The 22322-nt window shown below is 27.3% G+C and overlaps 1 protein-coding gene across 5 annotated transcripts in view; it reads left to right on the forward strand.

The window, feature by feature from the left end:
* LOC129968567 (uncharacterized) overlaps nucleotides 1-22322 on the forward strand; it is a 51921-nt gene that overhangs the window by 17895 nt on the left and 11704 nt on the right. For all 5 annotated transcript variants that reach the window (XM_056082582.1, XM_056082584.1, XM_056082581.1 and 2 more), the window contains 4 exons: nucleotides 8869-9128; nucleotides 10489-10842; nucleotides 12790-12984; nucleotides 16272-17734. In XM_056082582.1, the coding sequence (XP_055938557.1) occupies nucleotides 8886-9128; nucleotides 10489-10842; nucleotides 12790-12984; nucleotides 16272-17734 (2255 nt within the window). In that variant the 5' untranslated portion in view covers nucleotides 8869-8885. The remainder of the gene's footprint in view (nucleotides 1-8868; nucleotides 9129-10488; nucleotides 10843-12789; nucleotides 12985-16271; nucleotides 17735-22322) is intronic.

A 22322-nucleotide genomic window follows, 5' to 3' on the forward strand; every position in this document is an offset into this window, starting at 1 on the left:
GCTGGTTTCTTGGAAAGTTTAATATATTTTGTGTTTAAATGTTAATTGCGTTTCTGAAATTTCCGATTACGATCACTTTTCAGTTAACTAATTGATAATTATTTTTGGCTGCATAATTTATATAGATGAGTTGTCTCTTTTCGAAAATGAAACTACTTAAATTTTTCTCTTTGTAGGTTTCTTTTTGTGTTTATTTCTTTCACTATTAAAATGGTAAATTTATTTATTTTTTTCAACTATTTGAGATTGTTTTTTGTATTTAAAGTTATCTATTTCTGAATTTTTTTAAAAAAACTTTTCCATAGTTGTGTGGCGAATAATCTGTCAGTATTTGTTCATATGAAGCTCATGTTTAGGGCTATTCATCCACGGAGTAAATTTTTTAAAATTATATATACATGATATTACACACACACATGCATATATATATAAACGATTTAATAGTAGATATATAAACAGATATTTATAAATTTGCCCTGAAGCTTATTTACTTTGACAAAAAAATTATTTTGATATGGCTGGAATACGTCAAATAAGGTATTAGCTTAGAGTAGTCGACGCTTTGATAAAAACTTTGAAACAACAAAACTTCATTACACGATTTTCGTGAATTTGGTATTTTTTTAGAAAATAAACTGATGGGTGATTTATTTATATTCGATGATAACTGACAGGCTGTTTTAAAAAATTGTGAAGTAATGGAGTTGTTGGGAGAAATTGTAAATAGTTTTGAAATGAAGTGATTTTTTGTAGATTTGTCAAATGTTTGTGATACGTATTTTTTCTTGTAGATGCGAGAACACGAATTTAACGAATGAACATTTCTAGCGAAAATAATCATTTTATTAGAATGATACAACCTAAAAATAAATATTTATTTGGTAATAAGCTTTGTTCTTAAACATGGTTTACCATCACAACTTTAAATTATTAAGTATCAGTTCACTTTATTAATCGATTGATTCCCGGTAGTTCACAATCGCCGTAAAATGAAAGTTTTGTTGCCGTTCATAAACTTTCGTCCAATTTAATAATTATTAAATAATGATTATAACTGTATTTTGGTGGGTATATTCGAATTTATGATTCAATCGATTAACGTTTATTATATGCTATACGTCAAATGCATCATTTCAGTGTAATTTTGAAATACATTGTGATCCTGCTGGAGGGAATAAATAAATAAAACTTTATTATGTCTAGCAGAGAAGGATTATAATTAGGTGTTATAAAATATGCACAAAAATGCATTTGTCTAGTGACTGTGACGTTACATGAAATTGAATGCGTTATCCAATCACCAATACAATATTATTAATTGGCGATCTAAAGATTTGGCCTAAAATCGCTTTCAATAAATTCATTGCTGTGTGAGTTTTATTAATTAATAAAGTTTTTAATTGTTTGATTTGTTTAGAAATGTCTCCGTTTGTGTAGTGAAGCAACAAAAGATAAGGAAGTATATGAATATGAAATTTAAAAGTGCTGTCATAAAAGAGTGAGATAAAATCGTTGATAAAGCGTCTTCTGAGTTATGTGAATCATTCTTTTTTTTTTTTTTTTTCCAAGGTCTTCTGTTTCAACCGAGCAGCGCCTCTTCACGTGAATGAATGTGTGTGTTTCTTTATAGTAGAGAATATTATTTCATTTTCAGATCTATTTTCAATTCTTTCATATTAATATGTAATGGACGAATAAAAAAATGAAATTAAAATAAATTGTTTCAATTTTAGATTTCTATTTCTACGCTTCAAAATTGCGAAGTTTTTCTAAAATTACCCTCATTTAATTTCATAAAGATATGTTAAATTAATATAGTCAGGCTATCAAATCGGTTTAGATTAATAAGCTTTCAGATATCGTAGCACTATATGCATGAGAGTTTATTCACTAAATGTTACTTTCAAATGCAATGGTGCATGAACTGCGCCTTGTCTTTCGTTTTGTTGTAATATTGTATGTTTTCTCCCTATAATATGTACAGTGAATTATAAATTTGCCTGCGCATTTGGCTTATTTTACGTGAGTAAAAAGATGCATCATTTTTAGTCATGAGACAAATTGTTATTGTCTGAAAATAAATACAACAGTTCATCTGTTTTGCCGTGTCTACCTAATTTTTCTTAAATGAAAAATTAATTAAACGAATTCCAATGCCGTTTAAGTAAAATAAATAAATGTTCCAAAGAAATCAGAATTGAAAAATTAATAAGAAGTAGATAAATTAATAGTTAATCACAAAAAAAATATAATTTAACTTCTTAAATTTAAAAATTCCTTAGAGGAAAATAAATAAATCGATGAATAGAAATTTCGATATGAAAATCCGTATTTCAAATTGTTTGTTGTTTTTCTTAACAAATAAATGTATAGTTAATTTCTAAGGAAAAAAAAAATGTTTAAAATAATAATAATAAATTAAAAAAAAAACACGTATTTTGAAAAATGTGCAAATAAAGTTTTTCAAACTTGTTGATCCGTATTTGTTAAAATTTTCATAGTTTTTATTTTCAGGTTTTTTTTCATCTTTCTTTCTACTTTTTTTTTTTTTTTTTTTTTTTTTATGAAACTGAACTTCTCTTTCACATTTCAAGATTTTCATTTACTCGCTATGCGAATGTAAACTTGATGGTCGATTTCCCTTTATTATATTGGCGCAAAACTTTTAAACGCTGTTCTAGAAAAGATTTAAAATTGCACCGTTGAGTAAAATCCGCACTTTGTCGAGCCGAGCACTCTAAAATAAATTATTGTAATCAATTCTAAAAAAATTCATTCCAATTTATTTATTTGATCATTTCTCCCATTTTAACACTAAACATACCAACTCTTAATACATACCTATTTCTACCATAGCCGGCCAAATGACCGGATTTTATGTTTCCTGCTTGAATGCATGAAATATGAATGTTAGAAAGGAAATAGACATATTAACTTTATTATAAATTGAACAAAATTGTATGTTGTCAATTTCTATGTATTACAAACACAAAAAATAGGAATTTTTAATTCATTGCTTATCGCATTTTTTACATATACAGGGTTCTCATTGTACATATTCCGCAAACATATTTTTCACATTTAGAACAAATTTTGGTGATTTTATTTTCGTTACGATATCCTATTTGACATCTCTTACGTTGATAAGAATCTGTAATAGATTTAGGCATCGATCGTTTTGTATTTGTTCTTTCTTTTGGTTGTTCACGGGCATCTCGACAATCGGCGGCCAGTTCTACTGCTAACTGTAGTAAAAAATCTTGTCTCGAGATATTTTCGTCTGTCGTTTGCTTGTACAAAATCCAAGCATTTATGCCAGCTAAATCAAGAATATTGAGACATTACTTGGAGAGACCATCTGCAAGACTTGGATTTTGTGGTATATTTCCTGGCCATTTGATCGGTCATGTCTACACTAAATTTAGTTTTATTGCAAGTGTATCTTAGGTAAACGTTTATCATTTTTTTTTTTTTCAATTTTTACAGATTTATGTTTTGAACTGAATACAATACGTTGAATATGCATTATATTATAATTTCTGATCCGATAACCTTATAAAACAATACATTGTTCTCCCGGTCAAATGACCGGTTGTTGTAGATAGCGGTATACGACAAGTATTACTCAAAAAAAAAAAATACAAAGGAAAAAAAAAAGAATATTAACTATATATAATTCTTAGAAAAGGTCATGAAGTCAAATATACAAAAGCGATAAGATGATATGAGCATTTTCGATGTAAAAGTTCATAATCGGTCATTTTACCGGTTATGGTATGTTTAATGTTAACGAGGTATGCGATATAAAATCAGCCCAAAACTTCAATTTTCTCTTCTTACTAAGCGAATATCGCTTACTGTAAATAAAGTTAAAAGTTCATAATTTTATTCGAAATAATTATTCCTATTTTAATCGTAAGTGCCATTCGAGATTAGATGTGGGTGGAGGTGCATTTTTGTGTTTCGCTCCTAGTGAAACTCCTATAAGACTCCATTTACTGTTTACACTTGATTCTGTTCAGCTTTTGACAAACATTGTTTTTTGTTCTGTGTTAACAGCTGCTTGTATCTTCTACTCGGTTAAAAAATAATTAATATCGATTTGATTTCCGGTGTTGTTTTTAGATAGTGCGTACTTTTTATTCCTCTGTCTTCTATGTCTGTTCTCTTCACTAAATCTCAAGGTTGGGGCGAAAAAAGAAAGATTTCATTGTTATTGAAATGAGTACTAGCTCTAACGCTCGATGGGATTTGAATGCCTTTGCTAGAGTTATTTTAACGTTGTCTATGGACTAAAAATTGCATCCTAAATAAGAAGGGTTGTTGTGAGAGGTAGCTGCTGTGTTGGATTAATTGTTTAAAGATTGAAAAAAAAAAAATCCTTAATTACTTCTACTTCGTGAATAAACACTTTATTTTTCTTATTCTTAGCTAATGGTGAATAAAAACAATTTAATTCAAAATATTATCTTCTTACTTTCAATTTAGCATTGATTTGAAAAGGTTTTGGCGATCTTGTGTCCCTCCATAAATACTAATTCAATAATTTTTTCTTGAAATCTTGATTTTATAGGTTATTTTTGAAAAGTGCGTGTCTGTGTTTAATAACCTTTGAAACAAATTCGCATTTATGTCGCATTGTGTGTGTGTTTGTGTGTTGGCGCTCTACAGACCAGATCATTCGACCTACAGCTACCAAATTTGGCACATGCATAACTTGGAAGTCGGAAATGTGGACCTGGGGTCCTTTTTTTTAATTTTTAATTATAATTTTAATTATTAATTAAAAACTAACTTTCCTGCCAAAAAATCTTTTCATTTTTCCACCACCAAATGAGTAAGGCTTCAGTTTTTTTCCCCACGTTAATGAGGATAGGCTTAACTTATTTTCGGCCGATTATTTCAAACAATTCTGTTTTTTTATTTTATTTGTGTGTGTGTGTGTGTGTGTGTTTGATACATTTAAACATTGTTTATTAATCGATCATTCAGATTTATTCTGAAATACTTTTGAATTAAAATAAAACAGAATAAAGGAAGTAAAAAATTTCTAATCTGCGTAGCGTTACCCCAACTGGCGTAGAAAATTCACGCATGCGTGTTGTGTTTTGATTGTTGACAACTCTACTTTCAATGGATACGGACTTGGTTTTGAAGGCTTATCATGTTTCCGACATATTATTTCAAACGATTCTGTTTATTTTCTTAGACTTTGATGCATTTAAAACTAAACATTGTTAATTAATGGATCATGATGAATCTGAGAAAATTTTGTAAAAAACTTCTTGAGATATTACATAAATTAAGAAAGATATTCTTTAGTGCCCATAAGGTTTAAATACTCAGCGACTCTGTTTTCAGTACTCATATTTAAAAAAATGCTTCGTTTCAGTAAAAAATGTTGTTGTTTCTGATTCCAGGCGTTATAGTTGCGCTATACCACCTCCTTGAAACCAAAGATATCTAAAAAGTCCAAAAACAATAACGGATCCCTTAAAATCTCATAAATAGTAAACTTTAAACATTTAAGAATATGATTGGGGGATGTTTGATCCGCCTTGCACCAAGGACATTCAGCAAAGATTCTCCGTCCGTGTTTGGAAGGTGAGAGATTGGTATGTCCTCTCAAAAGAGAGAGAGAGAGCCGTTTGCTGCTTTCTAGAGATATTCAGACGGTGACATCAACCGGGGCTCTTACCAAAGTACCAAGAGTTAGCAGTAAAAAAATGTTCTTATATTAATTGCAGTTTAACCATTTCCACTTTAATTTAAAGCATAAATTTTGCGTATATGGAGCTAACAGAAAATTAGAGAGATACATATTACGTTATGGCTGAAGGCCTTTATAATATTATGAATGAATTATATGACTATCAAAATTTGAAGCTTTAAAATATTTTGATGAAGAAGGTATTAAAATAGGAGTTACATAAAACATTTAATTATTAAAATTTTAACGAGCATTAAGATTGCCAAAGGCGGTTAGTTCACAATAAAAAAATAAAGTGCTGAATAATAATTTTTGTTTAAAAAATTCTGCAAGTACGAAAAGCTAATGAAATTCGCTGAAAATTGTTGCAAAAAATTATATCGAGGCATTTATAGGCATTTATTATAATAATCCATTGTTATATGCTTTAGAAACTCTGAAATATAATTAAAAAGCGGCTGGAATGAAAGTTGGACATAGAAGTACAATGGTTATTTTAGTTGCCAAATAAAAGAGGCCCTTAACTGCTTTCTTGCTGCTAAATTCGGAGTTACCTTTCTTATCTTAAAAATGATTAGAGATGCAAATTTAAAAATAGGCTACAAACTTGTAGAGCATCCTTGCTTTAATAAGGAAAGATACCTTACCGAAATTAATGTTTAGAAGAAAACGCGTGAAATCAGCACTTGTGTTGATGAAATTCACATTTGTTTGGACGTAAATTCCAATTTTGTGACATTTTCAGAGAATTCATATTACATACATCAACTGCGCTGCACTCATTTTTTTTATTATTATTTTCTCATCTTATAGATTTAGAAATCTCGTGATGTCAAAGCACGGCGTAAGACTACCTGCAATCAAATGATGTGCTCCTTTTATTTTATTATGAAATTATGATATCATTAGAATCGACCCTGTTTATTTGCTTTAATAGAACACTTTAATAGAATTACAAACAATAGTTCCCTATATATTCCATATTAACTTTGTGTAAAGAGATTTCATTTTGTAAATGTAAAATAATTCACTTATACCAATGTTGGAATTGAGATGTTAAAGATTTAATTGCATTTTTTATCTCTCTTAATGTACAACAGAGGGGGAAGTCGAGTTCAAACTATTTGGTTTTCATAACGTCATATTAGAATGGAAGCAAAGGATAAAAATATTACCATAAAGAGTCTTGTGATTTAAATAGAGTTGTAACGTGAAATAAGCAAATAATGTACACTTAAAGAATAAACTTGCATATAGTGCATTTTTACAATATAACTTTTATTAGCAAGTTTCAATATATTTATTAAATAGCTATAGCGAGCAGCACTTATAAGCAAATTCAATTTGCATTTCTCCGATAAATGATTTTTTTTTTTAAATATTTACCTAGAATACAGATATAAATGAATTTTTTAAAATAATGAATACATAACTACTACGATTGGAACGAACAATTTTTAATTTAAAAAAATCACCAGATTGGATCTATCTGATGAAAGAAAAGGAAATTCCGAGAATATATTGTTAGTTAATAATTTTTAATCCATCTTGCTTATTATTGGCTCAGTTTTATTTAACTATATACCATTGCAAATTATTTTTCATGACAATCTTTTTATGTATTTCTTTCCTTTTTTGTCATTTGCGAATAAATTTATCATGAAAGGGCGAAGGAACGAAAGCTTGAAAGAGAGAGAGACAGAGTGAAAGAAAAATGTATAAATTGACGACAGCGAACAGTCCAATAACCTGTACTGTATGCATATCCTCAGTTCATTAGACCCATTATGGCAACAATGGAGCAGGTGTGCCGTATAAATGATCGTTTTCATCTTTTTTTTCTTCTTTTTTTTTTTTTCGTCACTACAAATTTACTAATGAACAATGATTCCAGTAGGCATTTCGAATTCATGTACATATTTTTATTATTTAAAACGGCGAAATGCTTTTTAAATGTGGTAATAAAACTTTAATGCTGCAAATTTTTTGCATTTTCCTTTAGATTGCTGCGAAGTATATCCAAGTAAATCATATGATTTATAATACCATCTATAATAACTAAATTTCCTACCCTGGATTAAGCCATACAATCCAAATCATGACGGAGTTACCAACATGTTTAATGTAGGACGTAAATGTTTTGGATCCAAAGCAGTATTAGGCTTCTTTCACTGCAAAAAATGTTGAGTTTTCTTTCATCACTAAATATAAATTTCCATGAGAAAGTTATTGGTCTTCAATTGATGAATTTTTGCAAACTTTAAACGCTTTTTCTGAATTTGCAAGCTGATGAACGGTTTCTCTAACAATTCGACTTTTATAACCAGCTTGACTAATTACATTTTGCACAGTTTCAGCACTTACACTTCTGCCTATGATTTGAGAAATATCTGCAACAAGTTGGATGAACCGTATGGTCTCAACAATCTAAAGAAAAGTGCTAAAAATTTGGGTTTAGATTGAAATTTCATTTTCCAACAGGACAACGACCTCAAACGCACTACATATAACGTCAAAATGTGGTGTCTTTTTCATTGTAAACAACAGTTGCACACAGCAACACAGTACCCTGACATTAATGCCATTGAATATCTGTGGGCCATACTCAAAATAGTAGTTCAAAAACACAAAATTAGAAACTATACCCATTTAAAACAAGTTTTACAAGAAAAATGGGATGAAATATCTTCAGATACCACCAAAAATTGGTCGAATCGGTACCACGACGTTTAAAGGCCATTATAAAAAACCAAAAGACATGCAACTAAATATTAACACTTTCTTTCTATGAGAAATATCACAAAATTTCTTTTTTTTATTCTCAATTTTTTTCAGGTTAAAATCTGCATACGTTTATTTAAAATGCTTCTGATACTTTTCAATTTAGAAATTTTTCGTTGACTTTTTCTTTGTTTTTACTCTAAATTAAACCATTTGTTAGGTGTAAAAATATAAATGTGTTTGCACTTCTCGGTAATGTGTTATTTATATTGAAAGTCGGATTTATCAAGTAAAAGTAAGGTGTACTCTCAATTGTTTGAGCCACTGTATGTGTGTGTGTTTATATATATATATATATATATATATATGGTTTGGACTTTGGCTTTTACTTTATTTATGGCTGTTTCATATTTATTTCCTTTTTTATATTTTTTCAGATATAAGAGCTGTAATAATGCCAGAAAAGAAAGGTAGCTCTGAAGACAAAATGTCCTCTAGCAAATGTTCCTGTTGTCCCTATGGGTTTCATATTGATCGGGACTTTGTCCGTTACTGTGATTCCTTGTATAACTCGACTCAGCTAGAAAAGTTAAGACAAATCAAGCGAGAAAGGAGAAAAGAAAAAAAGACTGTTGAATCCTACTTGGGGCTAGGAACTATGCCTGAAACTAACAAAGATACCAAAATTCCTGTTACAGTAATTTATTTTGTCTTACTTTTACAATGCTTATATTATTTTAATATTCTTCTTTTAATTTGTGTATAATTCTAAATAAGAATGAATGGTTTATGTAACAGCTTTGTTAATATGTTTAAATTCATTTTCTCTTATTCTTCTGAGTAACTTATATTTGAATAATTATTATTGAAAAATTTGATAGTTATTTAAGTTAAGTTTTAGTAATGAATCATTCATTAAATAATTAATGATTCATTCAATACTAATGATTCATTACTAATTATTTCTTTGTTTTAGATAACAATTGAATTCAAAATTAAAATTTTTTAATTCTCTTTGCATCTTCTACACTATTTATAAATGCATTTTCCTTTCATAAATGAGAGTTAATTAAAAAAAAAAAGCACAATGTAGAGTTAAGGCATTCCTCATGTATTGTATTTTCTTTTGAATAATAAGATGAAACATTTCTTATTCATGTAAAATTTCTTTGCCTCTCTGAATAGGAATTTTGAAATTAGTTTCTTTGTAAGATTTGTGTTATTTGAGTATTCAATATAGTTAATATTCTTACCATTAAAAGACAGTACACATTGTAAATAATTTCTCTTATTATTTATAATTATTCCGGAAGTACTTTCATTACCTGATCTTTATAAACTCAAATATTTTTTTAATGTCAACAATTTAAAAATGAATGGGAATGAAAAACTGTTTACAAACAATAAGCATCATTAATCTGTAGAGAAGATTATTAACAATAATTTTGCTTATATTTCGTAATTTTTTAAAGCTTCCATTCTTATTTATTAGAAACAATATCAATTCATTTTGATTGTGTTAGATTTTTAATTGCATATAAATTTATGTGGAAATCCATAGCAAATGAACTGCATTTTCTTGTCTATGCCTTGTTTTGTAAATAAGCGCCTAATCTTTTTATACAGAAAAGTAGCTTGATATTCTAATAATGTTTTATATCAATCAGAACCCAAACTCTTATCATAATTATCTGCATGAAAGATTTTTAAATTATGAATCATAATCACAAATAGGGTGTTCAAAGTACCAGTAACTGTACTTTAATACTGTACTTTCTTTCGGATTTTGTAATTTTAAAGGCAGAAATTTTTAAAAATTGCATTGACATAAGAGATTTCAACAAAATTGGTTGAATAACAATTTTTTTAATGAATTTTGTTTTTGCTTATTATTAATTAGTGCTTCATTTTTAAGTAATTTTTAAGAGTAATTTAAGTCATAAAAATTGAACAAGGAAAGAAATTTCAGCCAATTATTAAAGTTTAATGGCTGCAAATTATTAAAGTTTAAGATCTGATTATGCAGTTAATTTCTTAATTTATTGCTTTTGTTTTAGGTTCCTCAAAATTTAACAAAATTTTCACATAGCATTAATTTATATAATGATGTTCCTCGAAATTCTTCAACGTTACCGCATGATATTCATCTACATAATGATGGACTGGATAATGCTATGCAGGATTTTGAAGATACATGGCAGAAGAGTTTGAAAAAGAGTAGCAGCAGTAATGATATAATTTCTAAAAAAAATGGACTTTCAACAATTTATTCAAAACCTAGTAAAATTTCATTTGATGATCAGAAAATTATATTCTCCAGTAACAAACAGCCATCACGTAGCAGCTCCACTAGTTCAGTCTCTTCACAGTCTACAGCTATTTCAAGCACAAGTATACCAGTTACATCAGATGTGAGTATTAACATATTTGCATAAGTACAATGATAGTTAATATTTAATGCCTTGTTATTAAGAAAATGGTTTGTAGTTAATTCATAAATTTAAAGAAAATGAAAAATATATATATGTCCAATTGCTGTATTGCATATTATAACATGAACATCAATCTAGCAAAGGTTAAATACTGTTATAACTTAATCATACAAATATTAAATGAGAAATAAATAGTTTAAAGAGCATTGAATCTTTAAAAAATAAATAAGTAATAAATTCAAAAATTGTAACCAATTTTGACAAATTAGAGTCATACTAGAAATATCAAAGTCTTTAGAAAATGTATTAAGAATTTTGTAAGTTACATATATAAAAAGGAATTATAAATTAATCAATTTCTTCATAGATATAGGGTAATGGATAAAGTTCTTTTAAGCCCTTTAAATTTGAAACAGTCTCGAATAGTCAGGGGTATAATGTGTACCTATAGTAAAGTGATTATGCTGAATTTATTGAGACAGGATACAATATTCATAGTAGTGAAATATTCTCCATTGACTTATTTAATAAAATTAAATCAAAAGTAAAATATGATTTTCCTAAAATTCTTATTAAAAAATACATGCTATACTGTGACAGGAAAACAGGAAAAAGTTTCATGAAATTATCTATAAAATTAGTGGAGATATTTGTGAAAAAAAATTATAAATTTTGCATGACTTAAATAACGATTTGTCATAAAGTGAAAAATGTATTCTCTTTCTCACCCCTAGTGCATTTAGTTTTTTTTTTTTTTATATATATATTTGTTTACTTTCTTCATTGCTTAAATCTCATTTAGTCATTGATAACTCTGAAAAAAAAGTATATGATAATTTAGAAGAATACATAATATAATATCCATTTATCTGCCACAAAAGCTATGTTTGACAGGTATTCATTAATCGATTTTTATTTTAGCATCATGTAAAAAATGAATATTGAAATTGACTATTTGCAAAAATACTTTTGTACATTTGCACCTTTTTCATAGTTAATTTGTTAGTATGTTAATTTAAAAAATATCTTTTATGTTTTATACATGTTATAAAAATATTTTTGGTTTTAAAAGTATTTAATCATTATTTTTAAATTCTTTAAAAATTATACATGATGCACAATTAAATAAAATGTTCTCTGTTTAAGTTTTACATGTTATTTTAAATAATTAATAAACAATTTTAAATTATCCGTTGTTTTATTAAAATATGCATGTGGCATTATAAATTAAGAAATAGTAGAAGGCAATTCTTTATTAAAAATTATCAATATTATACTATATTATAAATTATATAAAAATAATGAATATAAAAATATTATATAAAAATTATTCATATATTATTATTAAAAAATATTAATATTATATATATTTAAAAACCAATTATGATTTTAATGAAATAGTTACAAGCATTTTTTTTTAGATGCAAACCCATAATTTTTTTAAATGCATATATATATGTATATGTATATAGAAATCCTAAAATGTTCATTGGGAAGTCAATTTAAATTATGTGTATATTTCAAAATCACTAATACCATGTATAGTTAAATTTTATCAGAAGACATTTTTATTTTGTTAAATGAAATTGATTGTTGTCTTTAAATTAGGATTCTGTTCATTTTTTCAAAATTATATTAAGAAATAATTATAAAGTAAAAGTTCTCAGTTTGCAGAATTTTTCAATTTTTTTCTTTGCCAAATGATTAATTGGTGCCTTATTAAAATTAACAAATGCCATTATTCAGTCACATTTTTCTAATAATGTTTTTTTTTATTTCTTTTTTAAATCTTTTTCATGGTGCAGTTATTGTGTTAAACTTGAAATCAATTTGTTAATATTAAATTACATGTCTGTATAATGCTTTTTTGTTCACTTGCTTTTGGAATGAACTGTTCAAGGCTGATATATTTTTTATTACATATAGATATCATATAGTTTCCATGCTTCAGAGCAAATGACTTCATCCATTGATATGTTAAACAAATCTCGTGTAAGTTCACCTTTCCAAACTGCTGGAATTAATAAAACTGTGCTTAGCAGCATAAGGGAACGAATGGCATCTAGCTTACAGCGAATGAAAGAGCTTGAAGACCAAGTAAAAACTATCCCCATATTGCAGGTATAAATAACTCAACCATTTTGAAAAATTACAATATAATTCATTACAAAAGCCTTTGTAGATTGTAGTATTTTAAAACTAGTCTGATATGATTTAAACATGTCTGAAAAAAATCTCACAGGAAAATAGATTTATAATATTTTACCTATATTATTTTTTATTATGAAATTTATAAAGATTATTATATAAATGACAAGACTGTCCTTACATGGTAAATTTGTTGGAAAAATGTGAATAAAGGTATTAAAACCAAGGAATTCTTTCCCAAAATTAAATTAAATCACATGAAAGGAAATTTCTTTTTTAAATGAGATTTATACTGGCCATGGTATATTTAGGACTTGTCAACAGAGGGTTTTTTGGCAAGGAATTGCTTTGCAAGTGCGAAACTTCAAAAGGAACTGTGGACTATATAATTAAAGACTGCTCTACATCAGATAATTTGAGAAGTGACTGGCTTTTTTGATTAACAACAACAAAATTTGAAAAATCTGATTTAATATGCTATAGTAAAAATAATCATTTATTGATATTATTGTTCAACTTTCACTTATTGAAATTCACTGATTTTATTGCATAATTAGCCACTTCTGGTGACCAGTTGGTTCACTGGGAATGATGACTTGACTTTAAAAATTAAATATTTTGTGAAACTATCTTAATGATTTCTTCAACAAAATAATTTTATATTACTAACATTTATGATATGAAATTTGTATCTGTCATTCTGATGTTCATTTTTATGTAACTATAACATTTCTGCTATTTATTATTTTTTAATTACTTATTTTTAAAAATATTTAGTTAAATAAGCAAAGTATATATCAAACTTTACTAATGTTGCTCAACTTTTCTTCATCTTGCAATTTCTTAAATAATTATTGCTAAAAAGGTCTTTTTATAAAGACTTTGGTTTAAAATTGGCCATGTTAGTGTAAGATCAAGTAATGCTACTGAGACCTTTTCCTTCTGATGCTGTAGATCTAGTTTAATCAGATATTGCTGCCGGCTAATTCAGCATGAATATTCATTGTTTTTAATTTCTGCTAAATTGTTAGATATAATTTTGTTAAAGATTCCTTCAAATCGTTTGGTATTGAAAAAAGGGTTATTTTAATTTCTTTCATATGTTCTGCATATCGTATACAAGGACCTTTCAGTAGAGACCTGTCAGCTTGCAACTTTTGAAATAATTATTGTACAAAAATAAACATTTATTGTTTCAAAGATAATGGTTTAAATATAATTATTTAATTTTTCTGATTTTTATATCAGCCTTGCTAGTGTATGGCCACATGTTTCTGTCTTTTTTCTTTTGATGAGGGATATCTTTGGTGATTAATTGGTTCGCCAAGAATTTTGACTATCTTCCCTACATATGCTCTCCTTGCTGTGTGCATGATTCTTTCAAATGGAAATCAATTCCATGACATCTTAGTACTATTAAATACATAAGTATCCTGTTCATCTATCTTATAAATTTCATGGTATTGTAACTTCAGTTTTTTTTTTTTTTATTATTATTATTATTCATGTTATAAACTACGCAGATATATATATATATATATTTAATCCTTCTTTAACTTTCAACAAAAGAAGAAAATTGTGCTCAGAGCTTGACTAAGGCAGGGGCATGCGGGGCAGTTGCCCCGGGCCCTCACATCAGAGGAGGACCCCCAAATCGAATGGAAAATTTATTTTACATTTAATTCTTTAATGAACTTTTTTTAAAACAAAATATCATCCGTCAGTTTTATGTTAGCTTCTTTATTAATCTATCGTATGAAGACACACACACACAAAAAAAATCTATATTTCGTAAATCTGTGGCTTTCTAGGCCGGAATTCAGCTAAAATTCCGCAATTATGATGGACAATTATGGCCAATCAAAAGCCTGCAGTTTTTTTCCTGGGCACCAATTAGGCTAAGTCAGGCCCTGATCATGTTATCAGATAGTTGATGTAAAAAATGGCAATGGTTTGAACTTTAAGGCAATTATGTAACCCAGTGTTGCATTGTCTACTGTTGTGAAAAGAAATATTTAAAAAAAATTGTCAGCATTCAGGATTAAGTTGCAAAACTATGAAATTGATATAGTTTAAAAGAAAAATGTGTAAATATAGAAACAGTGTAAGCTACATTTTTGTGCAATAATATTATTAGAAACAGAAAACAACAAAATGCAGCTTAATTTTTAATTAATTTAAATTCTAATTAAATTTGTTAAAAAATCCCTCTGAGGGCATATTTACATCCTCCAATGTATATACATGCCAAACAGCTCTAGGCAAAACAGTCTGGCCTGCTCACACACATTCATCTTTATTATTAGTAGAAATTAACCAGCTATTGAAATTTCTCATTTATATTAGCTGTAAATACAAAAATTTTGTAGGTGTATTTATATTTTTTTACAATATTTAACTGTCAAAAAATATTCTTTCAGAAAAAATAATTTATAGAGATAATCTAAATAAATATTTTATAGTGATAAGATCTAGAATCACTTTAACATTTTATAGAGAAAATACAAATAAATAAATAAATAAAATGTTTTACTGTATTTTTGAAAATTTCTCTGAGCTTTATTTTTCTATGAAAATATAAGCTTTGCATGATCAAGTAATTCATTCTTTCAATTATTATTTTTCAATTTGTTGAAAAAGTATATACATGGACTTGCACCTCCTTACAGCTATTTGAAATTTTGGTCTCTTTAAACACTGGATATCATTATAGTGATTATTAATGGACTTGGACAAATTTAGAATTTATAAATATAAGTAAAACAATATTTAATCTTGTGAACTTCATAAAATATTATTAGTATGCACTATTATGTACTGTCTTGGTTTTCTTATAAAAAATAAAAATGGGCAAATTTGTGATTTTCAAATATTAACTTAAACTCATGCGAAATGTCTAGTTTTTGAGAATTATGTTTGTTTCATAGTTTAATATCATTTTCTTTATATAAAGAAAATGGTTTATTTTTATCCATCTGGATAGTGCATAAAGTTATAATGAATTGATTTTTTTTCCTTTTACATTAAAATTTTTGTGTTGTAATAATTTACTATCCAAATATTTACTCTAGTAAATAATTTATTATGATATAATATGAAAATACTGTGCATTTAATTTAAATCATAGAGGTAATCATAATTTAAATCAAGTGGCTCATGATTTGCATGTTTAGAAATCTTTACTGATTGCTATGGATTAATTGAAAACTAAATAAATCATATGTATGCATATAAACTTCAAATTTTTCCCCCTCTTGTAGGTGAAACTATATGCATTATCTGAAGAAAAGAAATCTTTACTTAATCAACTCAAAGCAAAACAGGTCTGTTCTACTTCTGAAAAATTGCCTGAAGGTGAAAAACACCTTGAGAGCCAGTTAAAGCGCTTAGAAAATGAAGGTATTATGTCTCCTACTTTAAGTAGAAAATGTCTGTCTAATAAATCCGGAAAGGATGATGTTCTGGCTTCTCCTGGTATGGCATCATGGTTGGATGCTAATATAACCAAGAAAAATTACATTGAAAAAGAAATAATATCCCACTTAAATGTTAATGATGTAAAAAATATCTCATCACCACAATCAAAACCTGTAAAAAATGTAGCTACTTCATGCTCAGTGTTAACTAGAGACATTGGAATTGGTTATGTTCCTAGTAAATACAAATCTGTTGCTGTTGGTAGCGATGTCTCATTCAATGACTTATTAAATTCATTAAAAAACAAGAAAAACTTTGATAGATGTACAAGTATGTCATCTGAATCTTTAGAAAGTGATGCAGAATCTCTTGCAGGGTCAGATGAACCATCTAGATCCTTCTCTCAGGCAAGATTCCGTAAAACGGTTTCTAATAACAATGCATCTAACATTCCAGTTAAATATTTTGTAGCTACTTCAACTAATACTGACATTAAGTATTTTTGTAATAAATCTATAAATACCGAACAATCTTTTTTCAAATTGCCTGTAAAAGAATCTACTGACCGAATACTTAAGCATAAAAGTATCTCTGCTTTTCCTGTTGTCAGTACAAAATTTGTGCAAACTTGTGAAAAGACAACTTTACGAAGTGTTGGCATGCAAACATTAGATATGAAATCTAAAACCCAGGAGATAGATAGAAAGCATGTTAAAACAAAAGATGCTGGAGTTGGTGATATTAATGTTAATGACATACACTGCTTTAATTGTAAGAAGATGAAAATATCCATTGGTGTTGGAGATTTCAGTTTGAAGTCTGTTGTATGTGATCAGTGCTCGTCTCTTCAACCCCATTCTCGTTCTTTGGTGCGCAGTGAAAATTGTGAAAAGTGTGTGCTTCGTCAAACAGAAACTATTGGTGTTGGAGATCAAGATATAAATAACATTGTATGCCAAAACTGTGAGCATATAAAATCTGAAATATCTAAAAAAGTAGAAAAGCATTCAATTAGTACAAATACAGCTGATGACTTTTCAAGTAACTTAAGTCTTTCAAAAAGGGATATAAATATTTGTGATAAATGCAGTGCTACAATTCAATCTGTTGCTCAAGGTTTTGCCTCTGGCACTTCTGAATCCAAAATTCCTAGACCTAATCTTAAATCACCAGGGAGTGCTGGAAAAACCAATCACACAAAGCTTGCAAAACTTAAAATTCAAGTTGGGAAAACACAAAAATTGGAAAGCTCAACGACTAAAGAAGTTACTCTCAGTTCAGAGAAGAAAATTATATCTTCAAAAAGGTAAAGATGCTTGTTTTTAATTAGTAATCTATTGGCATGCTATGTTAGTAAATATTTGTGTTCAAGATTTATATTTGATTCTGTTTCATTTAGTTCATTTAATATAGTGGTTTGCTCTGCAAAATTACATTTTACTATGATATTTTGTGTCATAGTAAAGATCTCTATTTATATATAAATTATTAAAAAAAAATTGCATCTATTTCTATGCTTAAGTAATTTTTAATCAAGTAGAATTCTAAAGACTGATATAGCATTCTTTATAACAATAAAATGAATATATTATTTTTCTGAGCAAGTAATACAAAAATTAATGATGATGACTAAGCCTAGATTCCATTAATTAATTGAAGCTTTTTAATTTCTGCATCCATTGTTTCTGGCCTTTATTTTGGTTATTGCAGTGTATTTTATTCTTTTCAATATATTTATTGCTTCTAATATGTTACATGCAGTATTTCTTAAAACTTATTATTATATGTGATTTAAAATTTTAAGTATGGTTATATTAATCAATAATTGGATCCTTTTTATTTGTATTCACTCACGGAGATTCTGTATTCTTTAAGTTTAAAAAATATTATTAATTTTACATATATGCCTTACTCTGTTATGTTTCTGAATGTATAGTTGCATAATCATGCAATTATGTTGCATGATTATGTTATTAGTTTTCTAATCATCTCTAACATTGTGCTTGAGCTTAATTTGATGGTTTAATCTTTTTGAAACATAAATTTTGAAAGATTCATCATTAATTTTTCAAATTTTCTAGTTTTTATAAATATGAAATTTATATTTATAAAATTTCTATGTTCATTTTTTGTTATTTATCACATTACTTATTGTAAAGAGAGTTAGAACAGATTGCTATACAGGATTAGTGATTAAGTTCCTAAAATTTTTATGGGTTTAAAATGTTTACATTCCCTCGCATATAGGTATTGTAATCCTCAGGCTAGGGCATATTTTTCAGTCATGTTTATTCAGCAGTTATTTTATCTTCTCATTTAAGGGAATTTTCTTCCAAAGATTTGTTACATGGTTTTTTTTTTCTGTTTATTTATCATCAAATCTAGAAATTTACTCCAAATATATATATATATATGTTAACAGCCAAAATTTTGAGGTAGTTTGGTGTAGTTTTTTATATGACTACCTGTTTTAAGTAAAATGTCTTCATTGGGGAAATTTCTGCACTAGAATTTGGGGTACATTGATATTGTTACTTAGATGTGTATCAATATATATATAAAACTTTTTACCCCTTTCATTAATTGGCATTCTCATATGAAGAGTTTTTTTGTATATAATATTTATAAACCATTAGCTTCAGCTGTTGAGAATAGCTTCTTAGAAGCAGTAACGAAATTTATCTTACTATACATGGAAATGATAGAATAGTGCTTGATATTTAATCTCTTCAAAATATGTAGCTTCAACAACAGTATTTACAGATAAAACCTGAAAAATCAGGATTTGGTCAAAAATTGATTTGCTGGGATTTGAACTAATTTCATGCAAAATAATAATTTATTACCTTATGACATTTATTTCATTGTACTCATTGGTCTAATAAAAACTTGAATGATATTGATATCTTAAGGACTACTTAAATGATAATGATAAATAATTAAATTTTATTAACGTTTTATGACACTTGTAATCATTAGTAAAGCAGGCAGCAAATATAATTGCATGATGAATTTATTAAATATAATTAGTTATGCAAAATTCTAGAATAAGGTTATAATATGTAGATAGATGTTTTACGCAAATTTTTTGATAACTTAATTATTTAGTTTTTTACCAATTTGGATCAGACGAGAGAAATGAGAAGGTAAATGCCTGATGCTAGATCTCAATCATTTTGTTATGGCCTGCATAATTTTCAGAGCAGAAGCAAAATTCAGATACAATTCAAAGTATTTTTTATGTTTATATGATAATATTTTTGGGATTCTGGAATGCAAAATATGATAAATTTTTATTGGAATATTAAATGTGCACAAATTATCATAATTATAATCAAATTATGTTTATTTGGATTTAAAAACAATGGGAAAACATTTTGTCCTTTTTAAAAATCATTCTGAACATGGACCCTTGTGCTATTTGCTCTGTTTATATCATCATTTTGCTAGCCTTGATTATTTAAAATGTATCTGATATTGAAATACCATTTCCAGAAATTTTAATTTTAGAAAAGATGCAGTACTTTTCTGATTTTTTAAAAAATTTGGAAAATATATAACTTATTAATATTTCCTTAATGGGAAAAAAAAGAATTGTTCTACAAAAAAATTACTTTTTTATTACTTTTTTTATTTAAACTTAATGCTATTAAATATAAATTAAAAAAGTGGATAATTTTAATTATTGAAATGTACTGGTATCAAGTCATCTGCATTTTATAAATCTAAAAATCGTTTATGCAAGAGTATGGACAAATATCATATGATAACAAATCTGGTTTTGAACATTAAAAATAATTCTGATTCATTTCTTAAATGTGCATATGTTTTGTACTACTGTGTGTAATTTTTTAAAGTAAAGGTTTGCTAAATAATAATTGGAGGAACCATACTCTATGGTTTAAAGAGTTAAAAGTTCACTTCAAGAAACTGATTGTTAATCAGTCTCACCAAAAATGACTCTTGGGCTTTAACCTCAAAATGTAAAAAAAATTATTGAAGTATTTTTCATAGTAAGTGTCTTAATGTAAAAGCCTTAAAATAAAAAGTTAGAGCATGGAGGGGGGGGGAGATCATTAAGTGTTATATATGTATCTATATGGAACAGTTGACCAAACACCAAATTTCAGCTTCAGTGGCAAAATTTGTTATTGAACTATTATTAAATTCAAAGTGAGAAAAAAATGTCCTTCTGTTATTTGATCAGCCAAATTGATGCACATCTTGGACTTTTTGATTCTTTTAAGGAAAATGGAAATTGATATACATCCTTATAGCTCATTTTCTCCTTGTTGATTCATTTTCTACATTCTCATTTCAGTTTTTTTATTATTATTATCATTTTCATTTCTCAATGCAAAATATAACTAAATAAAATGAAAAATACAAAACTTGTTTTAAAATAATAACATGGAGGATTGCAGCTCTGCAGTTCTTTCCAATTTATTGTACTTTTCTGCCATTTCATTTCATGCAATTTTATAAATATGTTGATTTTACACAATAGTGCTGAAGCTTGTTTTTCTTTAATATTCTATGTTTTTATGAATTTTATGCATTTTTGAATTTTTTTATATTTTATGTTAAATCAGAAAGAATTTGTGATAACACTAATGTATAACTAGCCATTACATCCAAAATATTTAATAAACATTCCTTACATTTTTATGGAAGTATATTAAAAGCTGGAGATTAAATTAAAATATTGGTTATTTTTAAAGTTATGCAATTTTTTCTTACTAAATCTCACTATTTATTTAATATAGATATATGGGCCTGCAATGCATGAATTGCTTTAACATTTTCAGTTTCCTAGTGAAAAAAACCATGAATATGTTATAAATACACATAAACTTATTCCACTATTGAATAAACACATCTAAAAAATAAAGGCCCTTTTTTAAAAAATTAATTTTAGCCCCACCTTAAATTAATTTCCTGAATAATTTTTGTTGGGCATTGTATACTTTATTCATTTTATTTATTTCTGAGTGAATATGGCTTTTGACTGTCAACGGCTATAAAGCAACAAATAATAAATGTGCAAGCTATTTATTTTATGTGCTAGATTTGCAAGAAATAAACCTGCTGTGAGCATATTGAACAATATCTCCAAGATGTTGTTCAGTGTTCTGAGTGCTTCAAAATATTGTGAAGATGCAATACAATATTGTAGAGTATTTTGTACTGATAGGGATGGATGTATGAAATTTAAGTAATATATTAAAAATATATCAAGAAATTGGGTATCTTCTACAGTTTTTAAAACAAGCTATATATTACTTTTGATTTTACGAAACAAATCATTGAAAAATACTGAGCATGGAAATAGATTCAAATTTTAAAAAATTCTAGTTTTTAAAAAATTTAAAATAAGCATTTTGCTCAATTTTGATGAAGCTCATGATGTTCCCGCAATGTCACCCTCTCTGGATGCATTCAGTACTTCTTGAATGTGATGAATAGACAATAAATTACATTTTCAGCACGATATGACAATTGGCTAGTGCTCTGCACCAAAATAGATTTCAATGAAAACATTTAAAACTTGAAAATATTTAATTATTGCAAATATATTGTAATGATCCTTCAAGATCATTCACTGAAGTTCTGACCATGTATTATGCTGCATAGATGTAATGATCAAATGAACTGTTGCAAGTTTGCAACAGAAGCATGCAGCTTGCTACAGGTGGACAGCCTTATCAGTTACTATATTTAATTATTTGAAACTTTTTTCTGGTGTATAAAAAAGAAACAGAAACAAAAAAAAAAAAAAAAAAAAAAAAAACAAGATTTCCATTTTAAATTTAGAGTACTGACTGCTGAATTTTTTGTTTGTTTGTTTTATCATAGTTGTTTTTATCATTTGTGCCTATTCCAAATAAAAACAG

Source organism: Argiope bruennichi, chromosome 5, assembly GCF_947563725.1.
Source record: "Argiope bruennichi chromosome 5, qqArgBrue1.1, whole genome shotgun sequence".
Classification (NCBI taxonomy): domain Eukaryota; kingdom Metazoa; phylum Arthropoda; class Arachnida; order Araneae; family Araneidae; genus Argiope; species Argiope bruennichi.